Here is a 25,404-nt window from a genome sequence, read left to right as displayed (position 1 = left end):
ACGATTTCCCAAAATTTTTTATTTATTTTATAATTTGGGATTTTTTTTTTAAATATTAATATCTTTTCCCCTTGAGGATTTTTTTTTTTTTTTTTTAATTTGAGATTTAAAATATATATATATATATATATATTATTTTTTTCATGGAACTAGTGTTTTCAAGAGACGAGTTCCTTTGAGGATTTTTTTTTTTAATTTGGGATTTTTTTTAAAAAAAAATATTAATTTTTTTTCATGGGAGCTCGGATTTTTTATAAAAAAGATATTATTTTTTTTCATGGAACTCGTCTCTTCAAGAGACGAGTTCAGGATTTTTTTTTTTTTAAAAAAAAACAATAAATAAAGGCCTGCGAAATTGGGTGGAATTGTGGCCCAAAATATGGCTTGGTGGGGTTGCCACGTGGAGCACACTCAAAATTCAAACAAAAAAAACAAAAGAAAAGAAAAAGGGTGGGGGGCGGTCTGGCCACGCCTGAGCGCGCCACGTGGCAGCTGGGTGCTCAGGTGTTGCTGCTGCCCCTTCCCTTTTGCCCAGGAGGGTTGCCACCCGTCCGATCTTTCCATGGCGATTCCGGCTATCTCGGGCGACGTCGGCAGCCAAGAGAGGTCTCTTCAAGAGATGAGTTCCCTTATGATTTTTTTTTTATTTTTTATTTTATATAATTTGGGATTTTTTTTAAAAAAAAAAATAATTTTTTTCAAGGGAACTCGTCTCTTGAAGACACGAGTTCTCTTGAGGATTTTTTATTTATTTATAATTTGAGATTTTTTTTAAAAAAAAATATTATTTTTTTCATGGGAACTCGTCGATTTCCCTTGGGAATTTTTTTTATTTTTTATAATTTGTAATAAATATTAAAAAAATATTATTTTTTATTATCAAGAAATCGTCTCAAGAGACAATTTCCCTTTTGAATTTTTATTTGTTTTTTAAATGGAAATAAAATCGTCTTTTGAAAAATTTAATATTTTTTTTAAAAAAATCCCAAATTAAAAAAAAATCCCCAAGACGATTTCCCATAAAAAATTTTAATATATTTTTTTTTTTAAAATTCCAAATTATAAAAAAAAAAAAAAAAATCCTCAAGGGGAACTCGTCTCTTGAGAGACGAGTTCCCATGAAAAAATTAATATATATATATATATATTTTTAAATCCCAAATTAAAAAAAAAAAAAAAAAAATTCCTCAAGGGAATTTGTCTCTTGAAGAGACGAGTTTCCATAAAAAAAATCCCAAATATAAAAAATTAAAAAAAAAAATCCTCAAGGGAACTCGTCTCTTGAGACGAGTTCCCATGAAAAAAAATTAATATTTTTTTAAAAAAAAATCCCCAAAAAAAAAAAAAAAAAATCATCAAGGGAACTTGTCTCTTGAATAGACGAGTTCCCATGGAAAAAAAATATTTTTTTTTAAATTCCCAAATTAAAAAAAATATAAATAAATAAATTCCTCAAGGGAACTCGTCTCTTCAAGAGATGAGTTCCCATGACATTTTTTTTTTTAAAAAAAAATCCCAAATTAAAAATAAATAAATAAATTCCTCATTCCCATTATTTTTTTTTTAAAAAAAGAAAATTCCCAAATTATAAAAAGAAAAAAATAATTTCCTCAAATTTTTTTTTTTTTAAAAAAAAAAATCCTCAAGGGAACTCGTCTCTTGAAGAGACGAGTTCCCATGAAAAAAAAAATATTTTTTTAAAAAAATTCTCAAATTAAAAAAAATAAAAAATAAAAAAATTCCTTAAGGGAACTCGTCTCTTCAAGAGACGAGTTTCCCATGAATTTTTTTTTTAAAAAAAGAAAAATTCCCAAATTAAAAATAAATAAATAAAAAAAATTCCTCAAGGGATCTCGTCTCTCGAAGAGACAAGTTCCCATGGAAAAAATATATTTTTTTTACAAAAAATCCTCAAATTTAAAAAAAAAAAAAAAAAAAATTCCTCAAGGGAACTGTCTCTTGAAGAGACGAGTTCCCATGAAAAAAAATTAATATTTTTTTTTTAAAAAAAATCCCAAATGTAAAAAAAAAAAAAAAAAAAAAAAAAAAAAAAAAAAAATTGTCAAGGGAACTCATCTCTTTGAAGAGACGAGTTCCCTTGAGGATTTTTTTATTTATTTTTAATTGGGGATTTAAAAAAAAATATTAATTTTTTTTCATGGGAACTCATCTCTTGAAGAGACGAGTTCCCTTGAGGATTTTTTTTTTATTTTTTTTATTTTTTATATTTGGGATTTTTTTTAAAAAAAATTTTAAAATCATCTTTTGAAAAGATGATTTCATCTTTTGAAATAAATAAAAAAATTATCCGTTCACCCTCTCTCCTAAGTGGCAAAAACTACCCTACATTTGTAATAACTTCTTTTACTACAATAATTTAAAAATAACTTTTTTAAATTACCGAAGAGAAAAGTCCCAATAAAACACAATACACAAACTGGATTGCCCTCTAACCATACAGTCGATAACTACGGTTCTTCATAAAGCTGATCAATGGTGACCCATAGGAATTATTGGAAGCATCTATGTAGTCCTCATACACTCCCCACCATTTCATGAAGCTGCTTTCCCCCAAGAAAATCTCAGGGGACACTGCATAGTTTCCAATCTGTTCCATTACATACTCCCCAAACTTAACCAGATTGTCCCATGATGATTTTCTCTGCTCAAGAGTAGAGTTTGCACTCTTGAGCGATTCGCATGACAAGATAGCCTCCTCCACATGTGCCCAAAACAAAGAATCCTCAGTTAGGATACCAGACACCTTTAGTTTCTTGGAATCGAGCTTATCTCTGGATGGGGGCTTCACATCTTCCTCATACCATTGCTGCAACAGCTTGTAATGAGGAGATCTTCCATTCTTTATGTAGTCTGTTCTACCCTCTCTGTAGAAGGCAGCAATGTCCAGTGGTTCAACCATTCTTCTATAAGTTGTCCCTGGATAGAGCCAACTGGTTCGAAATGATGCTCCTTCCTTCTGGGGCTTCCTCTGTACTTGTGCAACCATGTCTTTCCAGTATATTGTGAGGTGTCCCCTATACTGTTCAATTTTAATGTCCCCTTTTGACCCCTGGTTTTTGAAGCAGTCGTAGTAACCCTTGTTCAGATCTTTTGATTTCTTCTTATACCATTCTAGCTGGGCCATGTGTATTTTTATGTCATTCAGTTTCTTGGCATCAGAAGCTTTATTTTTGTGGGTTAGGATTCTGGCTTCCACTCCCAGTATCCTTATCACAGTGTTGATATCAATGTTGTGCCGCAACAGCTGCCATGAATTGAAAAAATGAGAAGTTATAGAAGAACCCAAAGAACAGGAAGGCAAATCTCAATAGGGCAGTTGTTGCAGGTTTTGGTGAAGTTGAGTGTAAACCGTGCTACATCATTAATTGGGAGAAAGCTGTTTACCTTTGTTTGATCAAATCCAATTATCTCAAGGTCCATGATGATCCCGGCTGACAAGGGATCTGCAAACCTTTCACCCACCTGCTGAAGTCCCTTGAAGATTGCCCTCTCCTTGAGGTTTATTAAAATCTTCCTGTAATCAACATCCCGCAATCCTCCGGCAACCTCTGATGATATTGACTTTCAGCAATTCCAAAATTAAATAAGGGTTGTCAAAACAAGCACAACCAAGTTCAGAGCACAAGAGATAAGTCCCAAAGGGCTTGTAACCAGTAGTTTGTGAATGGGAGGATGTGGGAGGAGATCTGCCGGATGGGAGGAAGAGTCCGGGGACTAGATCTTGGTTGGACACTACATGCAAGAAGAAAGAATTCCAATTGGAGTGTTGGAGGCCAAAGTCGCCTATGAGGGGTGAACCAAAGGTGATGCAAATGGGGCAGCATTTGGGTTTTGATATATTAATGACTTCTAGCAGGCATAAGGTGAAGAGAGAAGCAACGGATCCTCCCAGCGAGTGCCCAGTGATGATTAATCGACCTTCAATCACAGTCAACTGCAAAACAGTAACCATATGAAATCCATGTCAGAATAATCCCATTAATCTCACTTCTAAACTTTCCCTTTTTAGCAACAAGATACATATAAGCTGATCTAAAAACAGATACCAACACCAGTTCTACTGTCTTCCTATTAAGAGTTGAATCACAACCGATCAATGGGTAATGCGATGATGCAACGCAGATGGATATGTGTAACGTCTTCTTCTTCTTCAGGTAGTTTGACTCTATGAGAGAGATCTCATGGTCAAGCTGTTTCATGTCTCCCAATTGTTAACAAAAAGGAAACGAAAATAAAAACAACTATCATATTTTGACCAGAGTTTTTAGTCCAGAGAGATGATCGTGGAGAGAGGTAAAGAGGGTTAATGCAGCTCTGTTAATGGAGACGGACTTGTATTCTTCGGTGCAGAGGAAGTCAAAGAGAGGAGAGGGAACTAAATCTCCTTGTCCAGGAAGAGGGTTTTGAGTGCAGTCAGGCGAAGAGACAAAAGCTACAATTGTGCACTTGGGAGATGGATAAAAAACTCTGTATTGAACGGGGGAAGGCAAGGCTGTTTGGTCTCTTTGAAGCCCAAGAATTTTAGTCAAAGCAGAGTCGATTAGATTGGAGGTCACAATTAGTAAAAGGACATGTTTGTTTACATCCTCCATTGGTTATGTAGTTTCTTCCACCCTCCCTGTGGTAGGCAGCAATGTCAAGTGGTTCAACCATCTTTCTATAATTCGTTCCTGTACAGAGCCAGAGGGTTTGCAAAGCTGCCCCTTCCTGGTGAGGCTTCCTCTTTACTTGTTCTACAATGTCTTCCCCTCGGTTCCATTTTAATGTCTCTTTTACACCCCAGGTTTCTAAAGCTGTCATAATAACCCATTGTGCTCATCTTTTGGTTTCTTTGTTGTACCATTCTAGCTGGAACATATCTAGTTTTATGTCATCCAAGCTTAAAAGGAATTTTTCAATGGGAAGTTGTTGCCAATTTTGCTGGAGTTGAACCTACCCAGCTGTGGAAGTAAACAAACATGTCCTTTTTTTCCCTTGCTTTAAAAGGAAAAGACTCTTTGAAGTCTCATTTGATTTTCTTGTTTACATTTATTTGTTTAGGATATGAATAAAACACAATGTAATGGAACAAAAATGAAAGTGCATCCCCGCAACATCATAATATTCATTTCTTAACAAAAAACTGAGGAAAAGAAGGAAGAAATTAGTGCTGAGAATATGGGCAGCAACTAAAAGAAAAAAAGGAAAAAGTTCACACTCTTTCTAGTTCTATCCATTGGATGCTCACAAAACAATAAGCACAACACACAAACTGGATTGCCCCTCTAAAGATACTCTGCATAACCTCCATTCTTCATAAAGCTGATCAATGGTGACCTATGGGAATTACTGCGAGTACATATGTAGCCCTCATACAGTCCCCACCATTTCATGAAGCTGCTTTCCCCCAAGAAAATCTCAGGGGACACTGCATAGTTGTTAATCTGTTCCATTACATACTCCTCGAACTTAACCAGATTATCCCATGATGATTTTTCCTGCTCAAGAGTACAGTTTTCACTCTTAAGCAATTCGCATGACAAGATAGCCTCCTCCACATGTGCCCAAAAGCAAGAATCCTCAGTTAGGATACCAGACACCTTTTGCTTCTTGGAAGCAAGCTTATCCTTAGAGGGGGGTTTCACATCTTCCTCATACCATTGCTGCAACAGCTTGTAATGAAGAGATCTTCCATTGTTTATGTAGTCTGTTCCACCCTCTCCGTAGAAGGCAGCAATGTCCAGTGGTTCAACCATTCTTCTATAAACCGTCCCTGCATAGAGCCAACGGGTTCGAAATGTTGCTCCTTCCTTCTGGGGCTTCCTCTGTACTTGTGCAACCATGTCTTCCCAGTACACTTTGAGACTTTCGCTTAACACTACAATGTGATTTTCCCTTTTACTGTCCCTTTTAATTTGCATGTCTTCCGCTTTGCGCCTTTCCCTTGACCTTTCAATGTGATTTCCCCTTTTACTGTCCCTTTCATTGTCCTGGTTTTCGGAGCACCAGTTTTTGAAGCAATCGTAGTAACCATTGTTCGTATCTTTTGATTTCTTCTTATACCATTCTAGCCCGGCCATGTCTTTTTTTTTGTAATTCAGAATCTTGGCATCGAAAGCTTTATTTTTTTTGGTTGGGTTTTTGGCTTCCTCTCCCATTGTGCTTATCACAGTCTCGATATCAATGTTATGCTGCAGCAGCTGCCATGAAATTAAAAAATGAGTCTAGTTATGGAAGATCCCAAAGAACAAGACGGTAAATCTAAATAGGGCAGTTGTTGCAGTATTTGGTGAAGTGTAAACCATGTTTCATAACATCATTAGATGGGAGAAAGCTAGCTGTTTACCTTTGTTTGATCAAATCCAATTATCTCAAGGTCCATGATGATCCCAGCTGTAAAAGGATCTGCAAACCTTTTACCCACCTGCTGAAGTCCCTTGCAGATTGCCCTCTCCTTGAGGTTTCTTAAAATCTCCCCATAATCAACATCCTGCAATCCTCCGGCAACCTCGGATGATATGACTTTCAGCAATCCCAAAATTAAATCAGGGTTTTCAAAACAAGCACAACCAAGTTCAGAGCACAAGAGATATGTCCCAAAGGGCTTGTAACCGGTAGTTTGTGAATGGGAGGATGTGGGCGTAGATCTGCCTCTGCCAGATGGGAGGAAGAGACCGGGGACTGGGTCTTGGTTAGACACTACATGCAGGAAGAAAGAATTCCATGTGGAGTGTTGGAGGCCAAAGCCGCCGATGAGGGGTGAACCAAAGGTGATACAAAAGGGGCGGCATTTGGGTTTTAATAAATTTCCATCTAGCAGGCATAAGGTGAAGAGAGAAGCAACGGATCCTCCCAGGGAGTGCCCAGTGATGATTAATTGACCTTCAATCCCAGTCAACTGCAAACAGGTAACCATATGAAATCCATGTCAGAATAATCCCACTAATCTCACTTCTAAACTTACCTTTTTTAGAAACAAGATACATATAAGCTGATCTAAAAACAGATACCAACACCAGTTCTACTGTCTTCCTATTAAGAGTTGAATCACAACCGATCAATGGGTAATGCGATGATGCAACGCAGATGGATATGTGTAACGTCTTCTTCTTCTTCAGGTAGTTTGACTCTATGAGAGAGATCTCATGGTCAAGCTGTTTCATGTCTCACAATTGTTAACAAAAAGGAAACGAAAATAAAAACAACTATCATATTTTGACCTGAGTTTTTAGTCCAGAGAGATGATTGTGGAGAGAGGTAAAGAGGGTTAATGCAGCTCTGTTAATGGAGACGGACTTGTATTCTTCGGTGCAGAGGAAGTCAAAGAGAGGAGACGGAACTAAATCTCCTTGTCCAGGAAGAGGGTTTTGAGTGCAGTCAGGTGAAGAGACAAAAGCTACAATTGTGCACTTGGGAGATGGATAAAAAACTCTGTATTGAACGGGGGAAAGCAAGGCTGTTTGGTCTCTTTGAAGCTCAAGAATTTTAGTCAAAGCAGAGTCGATTGGATTGGAGGTCACAATTAAATTTCCCAGTTCTCTTGCAGAGCTAAACCTGAAATCAAAGACTCAACAGAAAATGGAGAAATTAAAGCAAGAACTAAGCAATGATTCGATTCAAGGATTGAAAAAAAAAAGAGCAGAGAAATTGATTCATACAAAGGAACTTGATTCATCCTCCTTCCTTCCATGGAGATGCCTAGCCACAATGCAACAAGAACAAGACCAAAAACAATATTATATAGGAGGATGAAGGGAATTCAGATAACTTGTAATTGTTAAAGAAAGACTACAAAAGCCAGTCTACGAGCAAAGATTCTTCCCGGTTCTCACACGGTACGACGACGACGACTAAGACTTGGGTATGTGATTTCTTAATTCAGGAAGCAGTGCTGGAAATTTCATTGCAATACTCACCTACCTACTTCATACCCCACTTGCTCATACTACACCAACTATGACTACAAGGCTGTTACTAGTTTTGTGACTATGTTTATCGGCTCATGAAGATTTTCTTAGGCACATGTATTGGGCCACTATCTTTTGGGTGTTTCTCAACCCAAATTCTGGCATTATTTGGTTTTTTGTTTTTTTTTTTTTTTTTTAAGATTTGTTTTTCTTAAATGTACACCACAAGAGAAAAAATGATAAAAAAAATAAAAATAAAAATTAAGGTTTGTTTTTCTCAGCAAGACTCAAAGGTGATTACCATGGTTTACCAACCTTTTGGAAAATCTCTGATGGTATAATCTCTTCATACTCTCTTTGTTCTTTGTGTTTCTAAGATTATGAATTTCCATCTCAAATATTGATATATATTTCCTTTAGTTTTCAAGATAAAAGAGACCGATGAGGAAGAAATTTTCTTTGTAATTTTATTTTCTCCATTTAATTGGTTTAAGAGATATATTTTTGAAACTTAAAACCTTAGTTTTGAATGTGAATTGGTCTTAAAGACTTAAATTTGATCTTAGGTTAACTTTGATCCTAAACCCTACATTGTATAATACTCTTTCTTACAATAGGTTTGATGCTAAGTTATGAAATTCTCTACATTGTTATTTATTTATTTTTAAACATATATATTTTTTATATTTGTGTCATTATTTATTTAAACAGGGTTTCAATTATCATACGTAATAATTAATCTTATGTATTGACTTGGATATGCTCATTAGCAAGAGTAGTTAGTTGAAGGTCTACAAATTGAATATGAATTGGAGTATATTAGGGAATCCTTGCCTTCAATGCTGATAGCAAAACCTCGTTTTCATAACTCAACTACTTCATCGTCAAAAGAAAAGCATCAATTTAATCCATATATTTTACCGGAGTCGCTCTTCCATCGAGAACATAATATTCATTAACCTTTCTTTAGGTGAAGTCATCACTCAAGGTACCAAATGCTCTTAACTATTTTTTTTTTTTTACATTTTCACACATATATAAAAGTCAAATACTATATTTTTACATTTTTACAAAGTACGAAACATTTGTACCAAATATACAAGACATTTGTACTAATTGTATAAGTTTGTCCATTGTAAATATATTTGTATGTTTTTCTTCATTTTCTTCATTTGTTTTTTATATCAAACTATCCAAAATATTGCTTGTATACAAACATAAATGTTGAATATAATTTTTTTTGGTATTTTCACACGTAATGTATAAGACATTTATAATAATTGTACAATGTTTAATGTTTAGATCTTCCCTCGGTTATGTTGTTTCTTACACCCTCCCTGGAGTAGGCAACAATGTCAAGTGGTTCAACCATTGCTCCTTCCTTCGGAGGCTTCCTCTCTACTTGTTCCACCATGGCTTCCCAGTATACTCTTGAGGTTCCTCTCAAAAGCTTCAATTTGTAATGTCTCTTTTAACCCCCGGTTTCTAAAGTTGTCATAAAAAGGTCACACTCTTTCTAGTTTTATCTATTGAATGCTCACAATACAAAAAAAAAAAAGGGACTTTTCTTAATAGTACGGTAATTTTAAAAAATTATTCTTAAATTACTGTAGTAGAAAAAGTTATTACAAATATATGGTAGTTTTTGCCACCTATGAGAGAGGGTGAACGGATAAATTTTTTTTTTTAACCAAAATCGTCTTTTCAAAAGACGATTTTATTTCCATTTAAAAAATAAATAAAAATTCAAAAGGGAAATCGTTTCTTCAAGAGACGATTTCCCATTAAAAAAATTAATATTTTTTTTAATATTTATTACAAATTATAAAAAAAAAATTCCCAAGGTAAATTGTTTCTTGAAGAGACGAGTTCCCATGAAAAAAAATAATATATTTTTTTTAAAAAAATCCCAAATTAAAATAAATAAATAAATAAATCCTTCAGGGAAATTGTCTCTTGAAGACGATTTCCCATTAAAAAAATAATATTTTTTTAAAAAATCCCAAATTATAAATATAAAAAAAAAATCCTCAAGAAGAGATGATTTCCCAATTTTATTTTATTTTTATATAATTTGGGACTTTTTAAAAAAAAATTAATTTTTTTTAATGGGAAATCGTCTCTTCGTCTTTGGAAGAGACGATTTCCCAAAATTTTTTATTTATTTTATAATTTGGGATTTTTTTAAAAAAAATATTAATATCTTTTCATGGGAACTCGTCTCTTGAAGAGACGAGTTCCCTTGAGGATTTTTCTTTTTTTTTTTAATTTGAGATTTAAAATATATATATATATTATCTTTTTTCATGGAACTCGTGTTTTCAAGAGACGAGTTCCTTTGATGATTTTTTTTTTTAATTTGGGATTTTTTTAAAAAAATATATATTAATTTTTTTTCATGGGAACTCATCTCTTCAAGAGACGAGTTCCCTTCAGGATTTTTTTTTTTTAATTTGGGATTTTTTTAAAAAAATATATTATTTTTTTTCATGGAACTCGTTTCTTCAAGAGACGAGTTCAAGATTTTTTTTTTTTAAAAAAAAAACAACAAATAAAGGCCTACGAAATTGGGCCGAATTGTGGCCCAAAATATGGCTTGGTGGGGGTGCCACGTGGAGCACACTCAAAATTCAAACAAAAAAAACAAAAGAAAAGAAAAAGGGTGGGGGGCGGTCTGGCCACGCCTGAGCGCGCAACGTGGCAGATGGGAGCTCAGGTGTGGCTGCTGCCGCCCGTCCGTTCTTTCCATGGCGATTCCGGCTATCTCGGGCGACGTCGGCAGCCAAGAGGGGTCTCTTCAAGAGATGAGTTCCCTTAGGATTTTTTTTTTTTTTTTAATATAATTTGGGATTTTTTTTTAAAAAAAAAGATTAATTTTTTTTTTAAAAAAAAGATTAATTTTTTTTTTCAAGGGAACTCGTCTCTTGAAGACACGAGTTCTCTTGAGGATTTTTTATTTATTTATAATTTGGGATTTTTTTTAAAAAAAAATATTATTTTTTTCATGGGAACTCGTCGATTTCCCTTGGGAATTTTTTTTATTTTTTATAATTTGTAATAAATATTAAAAAAATATTATTTTTTTTTTACCGGGAAATCGTCTCAAGAGACAATTTCCCTTTTGAATTTTTATTTATTTTTTAAATGGAAATAAAATCGTCTTTTGAAAATTTTAATATTTTTTTAAAAAAAATCCCCAAGATGATTTCCCATTAAAAATTTTAAATTATATATAAAAAAAAAAAAAAATCCTCAAGGGGAACTCGTCTCTTGAATATATATATATATATATATATATAAATCCCAAATTAAAAAAAAAAAAAAAAATTCCTCATAGGAACTCATCTCTTGAAGAGATGAGTTTCCATAAAAAAAAAATCCCAAATATAAAAAATTTAAAAAAAAAAATCCTCAAGGGAACTCGTCTTTACAAGAGAGGAGTTCCCATGAAAAAAAAATATTATTATTATTTTTTTTAAAATCCCAAATTAAAAAAAAAAAAAAAAAATCCTCAAGGGAACTTGTCTCTTGAATAGACGAGTTCCCATGGAAAAAAAATATATTTTTTTAAATTCTCAAATTAAAAAAATAAATAAATAAATAAATTCCTCAAGGGAACTCATCTCTTCAAGAGATGAGTTCCCATGAAATTTAAAAAAAAAAAAAAATCCCAAATTAAAAATAAATAAATAAATTCCTCATTCCCATGATTTTTTTTTTTAAAAAAAGAAATTTCCCAAATTATTAAAAAAAAAATAATTTCCTCAAATTTTTTTTAAAAAAAAAAGAAAAAAAAATTTCCTCAAGGGAACTCGTCTCTTGAAGAGACGAGTTCCCATGAAAAAAAATAGTTTTTTTTTTTTAAAAAAAAATTCCTCAAGGGAACTCGTCTCTTTCAAGAGATAAGTTCCCATGGAAAATATATATATATATATATATATATATATATATATATATATATATATATATATATTTTAAATTCCCAAATTAAAAAATAAAAAAATTCCTCAAGAGAACTCATCTGTTCAAGAGACGAGTTCCCATGAAAAAAAAATATTTTTTTTAAAAAAATTCCCAAATTAAAAAAAATAAAAAATAAAAAAATTCCTTAAGGGAACTCGTCTCTTCAAGAGACGAGTTTCCCATGAATTTTTTTTTAAAAAAAAAAAATTCCCAAATTAAAAATAAAAAAATAAAAAAATAAAAAAAAATTCCTCAAGGGATCTCGTATCTTGAAGAGACAAATTCCTATGGAAAAAATATATTTTTTTTTACAAAAAATCCCCAAATTTTAAAAAATAAAATAAAATAAATTCCTCAAGGGAACTCGTCTCTTGAAGAGACGAGTTCCCATGAAAAAAAATTAATATATATATTTTTAAAAAATTCCCAAATTAAAAAATAAAATAAAAAATAAAAAAATTCCTCAAGGGAACTTGTCTCTTCAAGAGACGAGTTTCCATGAAAAAAATATATATATATTTTTTTAAAATTCCCAAATTAAAAAAAATAAAAATAAAAAAATTCCTTAAGGGAACACGTCTCTTCAAGAGATGAGTTTCCCATGAAATTAAAAAAAAAAAAAAAAAAAATCCCAAATTAAAAAAAAAAAAAAAAAAAATTCCTCAAGAGATCTCGTCTCTTGAAGAGACAAGTTCCCATGGAAAAAATATATTTTTTTTTACAAAAAATCCCCAAATTAAAAAAAAAAAAAAAAATTCCTTAAGGAAACTCGTCTCTTCTCTTGAAGAGACAAGTTCCCATGAAAAAAAATTAATATTTTTTTAAAAAAAAATCCCAAATATTAAAAAAAAAAAAAAAAATTCGTCAAGGGAACGAGTTCCCTTGAGGATTTTTTTTTTTTTTTTTTTTTTTATATTTGGGATTTTTTTTTTAAAAAAATTTTTTAAATTTCATCTTTTAAAATAAAAAAAAATTTATCTGTTCATCCTCTCTCCTAGGTGGCAAAAACTACCCTACATTTGTAATAACTTCTTTTACTACAATAATTTTAAAATAACTTTTTAAAATTACCGTACTATTAAGAAAAGTCCTGAGTTGTGAGTCTAATGTGAGCTTTTTGCATCTAAGATGAAAGAAAACTTAGAAAAATATTTCTCTAAAGTTTAATTGACTTATTTGGTTTGGTCTCATGTCCCTCAGGTGATTAGACTGTTTTCTTGTGTTAGATGAAGATGTGAGTTGCGTTTTAGAGTTAACATTAGACAGATTTTATTGAAATTGATAATAATTGATTTATTTTGGTTTTAATATATTGCAGGATTGATTGGAAATATATTTTTGATGTAAATTTTATGACTAGTTTTATTAGTTTTTTTTAAGTAACAAATTAATAGAAATTTATTAAGTTTAATTTTATTAAAAATTAGACCAATTATGAGACAAAAATAGTGACTGGTTTGCCTCCCTCTCACTTTGGAACTTTGTGGTTTTATATATATATATATATATATTGATAATGGGATGGGTGTTTTTTTTTGGGGGGATACCCTTCTTGTCCTGTCCCATGGAGTGGAATGAGTTTTGTCATATATAGGTCTCGCCCTATCCCTAATGGAAATGTTTGTGATAAAGATAAATAAGTTGAGGTGAGTCTAGGAAATTTTTAAAAACTTGGGATAGGTTAAAGGTGAATTCAAGTATGATTTTATTTCATCCCAATTATATATAATTTTAAATAAAAAATTATTTTAATTGATTTTTTTTTCATTTTTCAACTTTTTAAGATAAATAAAGTATTACTTTCACAAAAATAAATTATAAATGTTTATAATATTTATTTATTTATAAATCATATTTATTTTTAACGAAATTTAAAATTTTAAAAATAAACAAGTTGGAAGAAATGAAAAAAATAAAATTAAACAAGTAGGTAGGGTAGGTATGAGAATTTCTTATACCCTTTCCTGCCTCGTTTAACTTTTTTTGTTTTATGTTTTTTGTTTTTTTAATAAGGATGAAAACAAATAAAAAAAAAATGGAACGGGGTTGAGATAGCAATGACCCATCCTGAACCTTTACCCTTGTACATTAGTAGATTTAAGGGGATTAACATAAAGTATTTTTTGAAAGTTAATGTACCATATTAACAATTTAGTGGTAATTATGAAAAAATTAGGAGTTATTATCAATGATTATTTAGTAGGACTTTAGTTTTGAAAGTCCAGTTGTCTCACTTTATTCAATTATTGTACTCTCTTATTTCTCTCATTGAATTATTGTACTCTCTATGCATGAAGATTTTAATAAATTAATTTAAATGATTGAATATATATAACTGAATGATTTAATTTAGTTCATTGAATAGATAATATATGTTATATTTTACAAACAAAATTAAAGATATTATTTAATATTGAAATTAACTTAAAATCAAAAAATCAAATAAAAGCATCAAACTGTTATCATAAAATCTACCTAAGAAACTTGCAGAGGAGATGTTACAATTTGAAACTGAAGATGCTCAAAAATCTTCACTGGCATCATTTGTTGGAAACTCTAAGTTCATCCCACTTAGCTAGAATGAAAAGGCACCTGCGAATGATCAAGAAAATCATTACAAAAGTGGGGGGCCTCCCTTGGAAAACTCTCGCCAAATCTAAAAACTCACTTCTATATTGAGAAACCTTTTTGGCATCCAGAAATGATAGAACAAAATTTTCAATTATTCATGAAGATTTTGTTGCATCTTTAGGAACCTTTCTCACCAAACTAAATAGGAAATATATTAATAAATCTGAGAGAATAATTGTGACAGATGAGAGAATGCAGATCAGAATTACAAATCCATTCCATTTATTAAAAATATAAATGGGAATAAAAATTTTATTTTCATGTAAATCAAAGCTTATCCTTATTAATTTTGATTCTTAGTTGTTTTTGTTGGAGTAATAGCATTGAAAGAAGGATAAAAACAATTACCTAAAGAAAGATAAATAATTAATTAAAAAGAATTTAAAGTTTTATTGTCTTTCATCACTCTTTTCTAAATATTATACAATATTTTATTTATAAATACTCATGCCTAACTACATGCGCAAATTTATGAAATCCTATAGAAAATAAATAAAATAAAACAACAAGAAAAATATGTCAATAAAATTATTTGTATTAAGATAATGCAAGGTACAATTCTCCAAGCTCTTTACGAATACTATTTTTCCATAATTTGATTGTCCCGATCATAATCCAGATGACGATGATATGCATATTTCCCTGGGATCGAAGTTTAATATTAACGGTCTTGTATGACTTATTTTTTACTTTTTTATGATGATTGAGAGCACATCTATACACTGCATGTTCCATGAATTTGTCATCATCAAGTGATTTATTATTTGATGATTACATAATCTTGGAAGACTCAATCTAGCCCCAAAACTAAAGAGATCCATTTTCACATGAACTCTAAAATGGTTCTCTGCTAGAAGTACAATAGGACAAAGTAACCATGGTGACAAATTTAGAAAAAAAACACAATATGGTAACCAGAGAGTCAATGAAACAAATGACTGACTAGAACAAATCAGTCACTTTAGATGATTAAGAAAAAGCTAGGAAATGATGATTCAGTTCCTTTTTTATTTTGCTCTTTTGGTATAATTTTATATTTGCCACGGTTAGGACCTAACCATCTGATACAATTGAATAAAAGCAACTATCAAACCAGAAATCTTTGACAACTTTCTAGGCCAGGGGAATGGGCTCAATTAGTAACGATAATACACGATCCTTGGTTTCTCGATCTTGAACACCATGCCCATCTCCATACTGGTACATGCATTGGGCCATCCTAGCGAGGTTTATTGCAATTCCGATAAAAGTCTGGGAGAAGGGAGATTCCATAACTCGATCTTCATTCATCTTCTTCCATGTCTCCCCAATCAAGCATTTTATGTGTTCTCGAGCGTCTTCTTCACAAGCACCAGTTTCATGCATGTAACATTGTATGGATTTAGGAACATCTCCTCGTTTTAGTTCATCCTGAGGCAATGAATAAAAGAACCGTTATAATTTGTTGTTCAGTCTTGAAATCAAAGCAATCTTTACTGTACATGTTAATCAAAATGAGAAAGAGAGGAAAAATGCATACCGATGAAGTTCCAAGATCATCTGAAAGGCGTAAAATAATCGATGACCAGCGGATTATATTGCAATATTGCTCCAAGCATTCCAAAGCGTCCTCGGTTATTGGATTTGTAACAAAAAAGAACGCATGAACTAGTATTGCTGGTGCTGATATTGAAATCCATGCATTACTAAGGTACTCTTGCAGGGTTGGTGTATATCGGGCGTGGTACCACTTTGCCTCCAGTAAGTAAGACTTACATAAATCTGCCCACTGAAGGATTAAGAATTGTATAATGAGTCCATAGTAAACAGGAGACAGAAAATTTCATGAAATTTAATTCAGAGAGTACTGACACGATCGAGTTTGGAATCCAAAACATTACCGCTTTTCTAAGATATGCGATGATGTGGGAACCTTGATCCTTAAGAAGGTCATAAGCCATTTCATTGGTCGAGTTGTAGAGAGCAAGGAAACATATCTTCATATATTCTGGAAGTTGATCCATTGCATTGATATCCCATCTGAACATATATGAAAACAAAATATTTGAGGTTTTATCATGCGGGTATGTTGGAGTTAACATGCATATATCTAAAGTATACAACATAGAGGAGATCCACTGCCACCAACCTGTCAACAGCATCTGTAAAGAGTTCAAGTTCCTCCAATGTTCCATAAACATCATAAACATCATCTATTGTTGTTATCATTGCATTTACTTTCGTCAACATTCTCCTACAATATCCAAACTGAGGCTCAAATATCACCCCCACGGTCCACAAGAAATTCTCCATCAACCTGTCCCTCGCAAAGCTCAGCTTTTCTCCAAGACGTGTGCTTCTCCACCACCTATAAAAATATAATGTCCACAGTACTAGAATATGATAAGTTGTAGTTGGTTATATCTGAAATAATATAATGTGAATATGCACATTTGCTCTTACCTGGACGCATACTTCAGATCCTCTTGGTGCTTTGCTTGCACCATATTGTAATCTAATTTTGCAAACTCAAGCAAGATAGGGTTCATGTCCTGTGATCTCTCATATGCATCTATGAACCACCTTGCCTCTAACCTTAGCATTCTCCAATGCAGTGGAAGCTCCAAAGCATGGCTCACTAGTATGGCAAGATTTTCATCTATATTTTGCCGCAGACATCCTTCAAGATGTTTTTTTGTGAAATCCCTAGCTTCTTCCAAGATACTTTCACCTTCTATGGAAAGGTAGGAAGCTTCATACAAACACAGAATTCCCTGAATATCTTCAGAAAAGCATGCCTTAAAGTCCCCTATCTCATCCTTGAAACTACTAAAAACATCTGCAATAAAAAAATGCTCATTTTTTAGCTGTTATAGAGACAAAGTCAAAGAAAGACGTTTACTGCTAGCAAAGAATTAGTTAAGATCTCTAAAATGCCTTAGGATGCAGTACTTCATCTTTCTGTACCAAAAATGAAGATATTACTGATATACCTTGAGGAATGCTATACCCATTTTGTCTTAGAATTCTAAATTCAAGAGCTGTGGCATGCAAATTCTCCTTCTTCCACTTGTCATCAATGTTATGATTGCAGTATATGCTGTTCAACAGTCTCTTGATTTCATCTTCGAACTGGTAAGATATTCCAAGTCTTTGCAAGAGATCGATCAGCTCAAGTTGATCCAAAGGCTTCTCCACCTTTCCCAGCATCATTTTCACCTCCCTCTTTAGTTGATCGAGTCTTCCTATGCATGTTTCTCCCTGCACATATAACAACACATTGATATGCAACATCAAGCTAAAAAACGACTACAAACATTGCTAAGAATAATGAATAGCTACCGTATAATCACTTCTTAGTGACTGGACATAGTCGTAGTCCCAAATGGGAGCTTGGTAATTTGCAGTTCGCCGTACAGTGGTTTCATAAGAAGGTCTATTGACAACCACGCATTGTACCGGATGAGCAGGCTTGCCACTAATGGATTTTCCCATCCAAAAATCCTTTCTAGGTGGCAGTAAGCTATAACTTAGAATAGAGGTTGAAGAAAGCATGAAAAGAGCCATTGAGAAGAACTTAGCGAGAGCAAGCTGTAGATGATTGTTTGGGTTGTACTGGGTTCCACATTGACATCAAACTTCACCTTTTATATAGAACATGATATAAGCAAGAGGTGTGTACAAGGTCAGTTGTTGAGCCTTGCCACCAAATTCACATGTATAATATGTGTGCACAAGGTGGTTGTTAGGATCACCGACCTTTGTTTATATATTAATTTGTCTATATTTCAGTGGAGCTGTCGGGAGGTGTCCATAGATTGATTTATAAAATGACATGTGTAATAAGTGGGACTAAACTAGAGTCAGTGATGAGATCTTATCAAGAATTAAAATATCAAATATTACAAAAACATGTCGGTGGTTGAATTTATGAAAATATCAGAAAAAAGAAAAAAATATTAATATGATAAAAAAAAGTATTGGAAGCCTAGATGAGTTGAACCAATCCAATCCAACAAAAATGAGAACCAGGAGTTAAAACTGTCTAGAAACTCCCATTATCTAATCATAAAATAAAATAAAAAACAAAAAAAATAACCTTCTCTCTCTTTGAGAAAAGCCTAAAAGAACACGTTACTATAATAAGTTATTTCTCTTGAATTTATTTGAGAATGAAAGTTAAGACATTTGTGTTGTGAAAATAGAGTGTTTATTAATTTTTGTAATTTTATTCATGATTTGAGACAGAGAATTAGATAATAAAACAATCAATGTAAATTTTGGGCATTTCAAAAGGCAATCCAAAGCCTTATTTCCATCTATAGTAAAAAAAAAAAAAAAGCCTTTAATAACTAAAAAACAAATAATAATACACTTAATTAAATTATTTTACTAAATAATTATATATATATATATATATATATATATATATATATATATATATATATATATATATATATATATATGATAAAATTTATAGTATTTCATAAAAATGTTTAGAACTTGATTTTATTTGTATAAAAAAGACAAAAAAAAAAAAAAAAAAATCATTTGGAATATCATAAGAATGACTTCCTATTTTCAATAATCAGTCAAATAAAATTAAAAAAATAAATTAATTAAAATTTATTAATTCATTAAAATTATATTTCAATATTTAGTTTTTATATGGACACACATAAAATCAGTATATATAAAACATCTTGAATATATTTCATAAGAGTAGCTTTGCCCAGATAAAAAGGGGTCACACTACTGTAAATCTTTAATTCGGGATCCATATTTATTTGCACTTGTGATGTATATATTATTGATTGAAGAGCCCAATGCAAAATAAACTCATGCATCCCTAAAATATCGGTTTTGATAGCTATATTGGTAATTCAATTTTACAGATATATCAGGGTATATTAAGGGATATCAGTAGATATTTTCACATAAAATATTGATAGGGTAAAAATTAATTAAAACTCATGAAAATATTGAAAAAAACTCTAAAAATGATATAAAAAGTAATAATAGACATTTTAAAGTTATTTTATTAAAGAAAACTATATATGTATGATATAATTTATCATATTTACTAATAATATCATATGTGTGGATAAAAAATATAAATTTTATAAATGTATATTTATTATTAAGTTACATCAAATATTATTCAATAATAATATCGTGACATTTAATTATAATATGTTTAATTTTAAAATATATTTAATATTAGAACTATGATACATTTAATTCAATTGTAATTAATGATATAAAATAAATATTGATATATATATATAATTTTTTTAATATTTAATTAATATATTAATGATAAAAAAGATCTATAAAAAAATTATTATGATAATTTTTATATTTTTGGTAATCAATTAAATGAATTTTTTATTTAATTATAAAATAGGTATAATTAATTTATTGATTAAAATATCTTTTTAATATTTTTTTTATGTATTAATTTGTCTTTATTTCAGTGGGAGGTGTCCATAAATTGATTTATAAAATGACATGTGTAATAAGTGGGACTAAACTAGATTCGGTGATGACATCTTATCAAGAATTAAAATATCAAATATTACAAAAACATGTCGGTGGTTGAATTTATGAAAATGTCAAAAAAAAAAAAAAAAAAAGAAATTAGAGAAAAAAAATATTAATAAAATAAAAATTGATCAAAAAAGTATTTGTTCGAGTTAAGTTCGGATGCCTAGATGAGTTGACCTGTCCAATCCAATAAAAATGAGAATTGGGGGAGTTAAAACTATATGGAAACTTCCATATGTAATCATAAAAAAGAAAAAGAAAAAAAACATGTTCTCTTTCTCACTCTCTTTCTCTCTTTTTAAGAAAAGCCTAAAAGAACACGTTGCAATAATAAGTTATTTCTCTTGAATTTGTTTGAGAATGAAAGTTAAGATTTTTGTGTTGTGGAAATAAAGTGATTATTAATTTATATAATTTCATTCATGACTTGAGACAGAGAATTCGATAATGAAACAATCAATCTAAATTTTGGGCATTTCAAAAGGCAATCCAAAACCTTATTTCCATCTGTAGTAAAAAAAAAAAGGCGTTAATAACTAAAAAACAAATAACAATACTATAAACCCCTATTTTGGGGCTCCTTTTTTTCATTTTTGCAGGTTATACTTCTTGCCAGGTGGAGTTCTCTTCCCGAGCCATGTGTTGCCTCCTGATTAGCTACTAAAGAATCACACTAGTGCTTTGATGGGAGCTATCAAGAGGCGACACCTGTAAAGAGAACAGGGAGGAGGAATTGGGTGATGGAAAAAAAAAACTGCAGGCTGTTATTTGAGGTGGTGGTGTTTTTTAGAAAGGGGCAGAGAGAGAATTTTTTTTTTTGGAAAAAATATAACAGAGGGGGGTCTCTTGGGGAGCAGGCCAGAGGTGGAGGAAGAGGCATCCTACTACCTATTGAGACAGAGGAGATTTTGGGAGGTATTCTTGGAGCTGGGAAGCAAGCCAAAGAAATGAGAGAGTGAGCAGACTAGTGAAAAAGGACTTTAGAAGAACTAGTTAGGAGACCGGTGTTTTTGGAGTAGCTCGGGGAGGAAAACCAAGGAGTTAAGCAAAGCTGGAGAGAACAAGAGAAAGAGGAGCATTGGGAAGTCGAGTCATCTCTATTCTAGAGGAACTCTGAGGTAAGTTTACTGCGTACCTTTTTATTCATCTTCATTATCATGGTTCTTTCTTCTCTTTTTCTTACTGTTTGGGAAGTTTGCTTGTTGGGTTGTGGATGACAGAAGTCATAAATGAATCCTGTTAATTCCTGGTTTTTAATGGAGCTTCACTGTTACTGTTTCATTTACTGTTTTTTTTTCTAGTATTGTTTGAACTGAATGAAGCTCCATTTCATTTTGCTTTATTTGAAGATATTGATTGCCTCTTTCTTATTTGAGTATGTTAGTATTCTTCCCACCAGTCCAAACCCATTGAAAATGGCATCAAATGTGGTTTTTCTTGGTTCATATGTTGATTGTTTGATTTTTTTTTTATTCTCCTCTGTTCTAGTTTTTGTTATGTCTTGTTAGTTTTTTTTTTTTTTTTTCCTTTGATGCACTCGATCTGGGATGTGGATTGAATAATTAATTAGTTAGAGAGATGGTCTTGATCTTGTCCTAGGTAATAGGTTTCTGCTTACTTTGCTAGCACAGTTGAACTAGCGTGCAAAGCTGCATAGGCTTAGGATTACTCCTTGTGCTCTTGATGCTTACTCAGAAGTATATGAGGAATTAAAGCATGTTCCCCTCGCATTTGTATATGACGAAGACGATCCAACTTCTCTTGTGGCACCTAAGTGGTCTGAAAGGAGGAGATTTGACATTGTTGGATTGATATCCCCTATTTTAAGAGTTCACATGCATGCATATGATCCACTTTCTTCAATGACATTGAGAAATTTGATAAGCATACATAAAGGATTCTGCTGTCGTGAAGGAATTTCATTGCCCATTTCAGATCTTATTGAAAGGTTGCTCCTTGAAGAATGTGATCCTCCAGCAACTTCCCCAAGGGAGTCTATATGAGGTTTCTCCGTTTGATGAGGTGGATATACAGGCACTTGCACATGCTGTAGAGCTTACAAGACAAAGGGTTATTGATAGCTTGAGTTTTGTCAAGGGTAATTTATTTCAGGCATTTCAGAACAAATTATGTCGGGAGTTCAAACCTTTTTTGAACCTCTAAAAGTCGATCAGCCGGATCCTGGACATTCGTAATCAAGAAGCTGATCTTTAGAAGAAGATTGTGAAACCACTAAATATTCAGAAAGTGAAAGTTCCATCGGCAATGCTCATATGAATAATTCTTCTGAAATTAATGTTGATATGGTGATGTTCATGCCGAGGTTTTGACTGAGAAATCTTCATGGGGGTAGCCAGAAAATTATTGCCGGTAATGAGTTCTCAAGGATGGTGATTTCAATTTATGGCCATATTTACCATGCAGAACACTTGAAGAAGATGGCAGCTGTAGTCATTAGCCTTACAGAATAGTCTCCGTGACATCTCGGGCCCACAGACACCATCCTTATTTGCATGGCTGTCCTTCTCAAGCCCACTTTCACAGCCTTAAACCCTGAGATTTTTTACTCGTTCAACATAACTGTCACGTTTTTTTTTTTTTTTTTATCATGATAATCCCTCCAGGTGGCATCCTAAGTTCAGGTTCTACAGTATCCTTTGGGCCCTTAAGAAGCTCTTAAAATAAACCTATTGGGAGGCTTTCACTAGGTCTATTGCCAGCTGATTCATTCAATTCGTGTGAGGTGGAAACTGTCAGGTCCACATCTTTCTCCATTCTCCCATATGCATGGTGCGCTTAACATTCCTCAGCATGTAAAGAAATGAAAGGATTGGAATTTCCCATGTTAATGGAGCTCATAACACTCCAAAGCTTGCTAGGCTTCTTGAAAACTTTATCAAGGAATATGTTCAATGCTATGGTTGCGGGAAACCTGAAACTAAAATAGTCATTACCAAGACGTAGAAGATTACCCTGAAATGTGCTGCATGTGGGTTTGTTTCAGATGTTGGTATGAGGGATAAGCTCACAATATGTATTCTCAAGAATCCTCCTAAGCAAAAGAAAACATCAAAAGACAAGAAGGCAATGAGAAGGCCTGAGAAGGAGTGGCTCAAGGAAGGGGAGGCTGTTGATGAGGAGCAAAAGAAGCTAAAAAGAAAAGAGGCTGTGAAGAAAAAGGACTCTTCAGTTAGTTCCAGGATGCGGCTTCAAAAGTTGCATCAACAAAAAAGACCACCAGTGTATCTAATGAGGATCGCTCACCAACTGGTAGCCAGGCTTATGAGAATGAAACAGAACCTGCTGACGAAAATGATGATAAAGCTCAATGGCAAACAGACACATCTCTGGAGGCAGCCCAGCAACGAATCAAGGAATAACTGAGTGCTGTTACCGCTGGGATGGTTATGCTGTCTATGGATGAAGAGAAGACAAAATCAAAGAAGAAGTCCCTGAAACATGAAAAGAAATCTGAACCTAAGGGAGCCCAAAATGAGACTAAATCAGGGACTTCCTAAGAAATCATTGACGCCCTATTTGAAGTTCTATCTATGGGAATTGGGAAGGGGCTTGCTAAAGAGGTGGCCAAAAAGAAAACCTACCTGGCAGCAATCACCCAGGAAGATCATTCGCAGTCCATTCTGCTGTATGCTATCGAGTCCTTTTGTGGGAAATCAAATCCTGAGGCGGTAAAATAGGTGGGTTTGGTTCTGAAAGCGTTGTATGACAATGATTTGTTGGAGTAAGAGTTGAGAGGGATGGCCACCAATTTAATCTCTCTGAAAGAACACCATGGCCAACTTGACAAAGAACAATAAATATGCTGCACAAGGTTGAGCCTTATATGACATGCGGGTATCCTCATTTGAAGAGTATCTGAGAATTGATTTGCAAAAGGGTTTAAAGAGAAGCTCAATAAGTAGAAAATTGTTCTGATTGATAACGCAACCATTTAATAGGCTTTGGGGGCAGGTTTTGGGATCATTTGCGTTGGAGATCTTTCAGCCTACGTATCCATCGTGAATGCAATTCAGAAAAAGGCAAGCTTGAGAAAGTGTTTATGTTGTCGGATTCTTTTGTTTTCTTTGGGCGTGAAGCAAAAGATACTCAGTATAAAATGGCTGAAGTGAAGAGAGTTGGAAGAACATCTGGGTACAAGATGTCAAACGCTCACAACCAGAGGCACCGAACCATTAGCATTGGTGTATTCGACCAGCTTGATTTGATGGTGACTGAATCAGCGATTCGTTGGGCATCATGCATACGTCCCTCCCACTCATGCATCTATGCATGGCTGCTTTTAGGCCATGTGTCATCTCTCTATGTTTCTTCATTCTTTTCACATTTTTTTTTTTAATTTTGAAAATAATTTTTCAAATCCTTTTCCCAAATGAATTTTTTTTTGAATTATGGTTTTCTTAAATAATCCCAACTCCCCCATCTTCCATCCATAGAGAGCTTTAGGTCTTAAAAGTCTTATTTTTAATAAAATCTTGATGCCATTTTTCTTTTTGGCACACGATTTTCATACCCTTCCTGATTTTTAAAATGTTTTAAAATAAGCGTGAATCTAATTCGGTAATTCCGACTAATGGAGTTATTAGAATTAATTCACGCCAAATAAAATGGGCTTTAGTGGGGGCCCAACATCAAATAAATTTTCTTTAAAATAAAAATAAACTTGATCGAAGTGTGATACCTAATGATTTATCACTTTGTTTAGTAGCATATGTGGTATATTTTATACTCGTTCTTATGCACTAACCCTATTTTCATGCTAACGCTTCATCGATCATCGCCTAGGTATGCACCCACTCTCACTCTAGTCATTCTCTATGCATGTTTTGATTCTCATATGTGCATGATAGTTCCAAGTGTCCATTGATTTTCTTATTGATTGCCACGTCAACTTTATTTTATTAGTAAAAACCTGACTTTAGGGACTTAGGAGGGTGCTATGGTCCTTACCTTACCTTCCCAATAAGTAACCTGAACCTCGAACTTGATCCGATTTTTCACTGACCACTTTTCCAAAACAAGGAGTCAGACTTAGAGTTTTCTTTTTTATTTTGTTTACCCTTTTAAAAATAAAACAAAAATAAGTGGCGACTCCAAGTCATTTTCTAATAAATAAAATCATTTTTCAAATAAAAATCGAACTCGCCATCGAGTGGAAAACACATGAGCCGAAATGCAGGGTCCACAAAATGGTGACTCCACTGGGGATCATTTAGAGGGTCAAGCTTGAACTTGAGATGAAGCAAATGTGGCGTTTGATGAGTCGATCAATGGGTACCTATTTCTTGATTGCACATTGAGAGTTTTGATGCATGCTTGGATATTGTATTCATTTGGGACATTGATATGCTGATTATCT

At 32.7% G+C, this 25,404-nt stretch overlaps 3 protein-coding genes and 1 pseudogene across 3 annotated transcripts; 1 reads left to right on the top strand and 3 right to left on the bottom strand.

The window, feature by feature from the left end:
- Positions 1 to 2,449: 2,449 nt before the first annotated feature.
- Positions 2,450 to 4,613, bottom strand: LOC117928213 (senescence-associated carboxylesterase 101-like). Its single transcript, XM_034848132.1, has 5 exons — positions 4,278 to 4,613; positions 4,068 to 4,211; positions 3,758 to 3,955; positions 3,406 to 3,582; positions 2,450 to 3,265 (listed from the first exon to the last, which is right to left on the bottom strand). Exons 1-5 carry the CDS (start codon positions 4,611 to 4,613, stop codon positions 2,450 to 2,452), a joined length of 1,671 nt encoding a protein of 556 aa, XP_034704023.1.
- Positions 4,614 to 5,084: 471 nt separating this feature from the next.
- On the bottom strand, positions 5,085 to 7,938 carry LOC117929331 (senescence-associated carboxylesterase 101-like). Its single transcript, XM_034849621.1, has 4 exons — positions 7,659 to 7,938; positions 7,221 to 7,554; positions 6,347 to 6,898; positions 5,085 to 6,200 (listed from the first exon to the last, which is right to left on the bottom strand). Exons 1-4 carry the CDS (start codon positions 7,688 to 7,690, stop codon positions 5,286 to 5,288), a joined length of 1,833 nt encoding a protein of 610 aa, XP_034705512.1. The 5' UTR covers positions 7,691 to 7,938; the 3' UTR covers positions 5,085 to 5,285.
- Positions 7,939 to 15,427: 7,489 nt separating this feature from the next.
- Positions 15,428 to 18,084, bottom strand: LOC117927970 ((-)-alpha-terpineol synthase-like). The gene is made up of 7 exons (XM_034847708.1): positions 17,823 to 18,084; positions 17,474 to 17,741; positions 16,944 to 17,319; positions 16,630 to 16,848; positions 16,382 to 16,520; positions 16,021 to 16,269; positions 15,428 to 15,911 (listed from the first exon to the last, which is right to left on the bottom strand). Exons 1-7 carry the CDS (start codon positions 18,045 to 18,047, stop codon positions 15,615 to 15,617), a joined length of 1,773 nt encoding a protein of 590 aa, XP_034703599.1. The 5' UTR covers positions 18,048 to 18,084; the 3' UTR covers positions 15,428 to 15,614.
- A 3,358-nt stretch (positions 18,085 to 21,442) lies between these two features.
- On the top strand, positions 21,443 to 23,773 carry LOC117928212 (annotated as a pseudogene).
- The last annotated feature ends 1,631 nt before the right edge of the window (positions 23,774 to 25,404 follow it).

The sequence above is a fragment of the Vitis riparia genome, chromosome 13, assembly GCF_004353265.1.
Source record: "Vitis riparia cultivar Riparia Gloire de Montpellier isolate 1030 chromosome 13, EGFV_Vit.rip_1.0, whole genome shotgun sequence".
NCBI lineage: Eukaryota > Viridiplantae > Streptophyta > Magnoliopsida > Vitales > Vitaceae > Vitis > Vitis riparia.
Note: the sequence above shows the minus strand (reverse complement) of the source record. Positions and strands in the feature narration are given on the sequence as shown.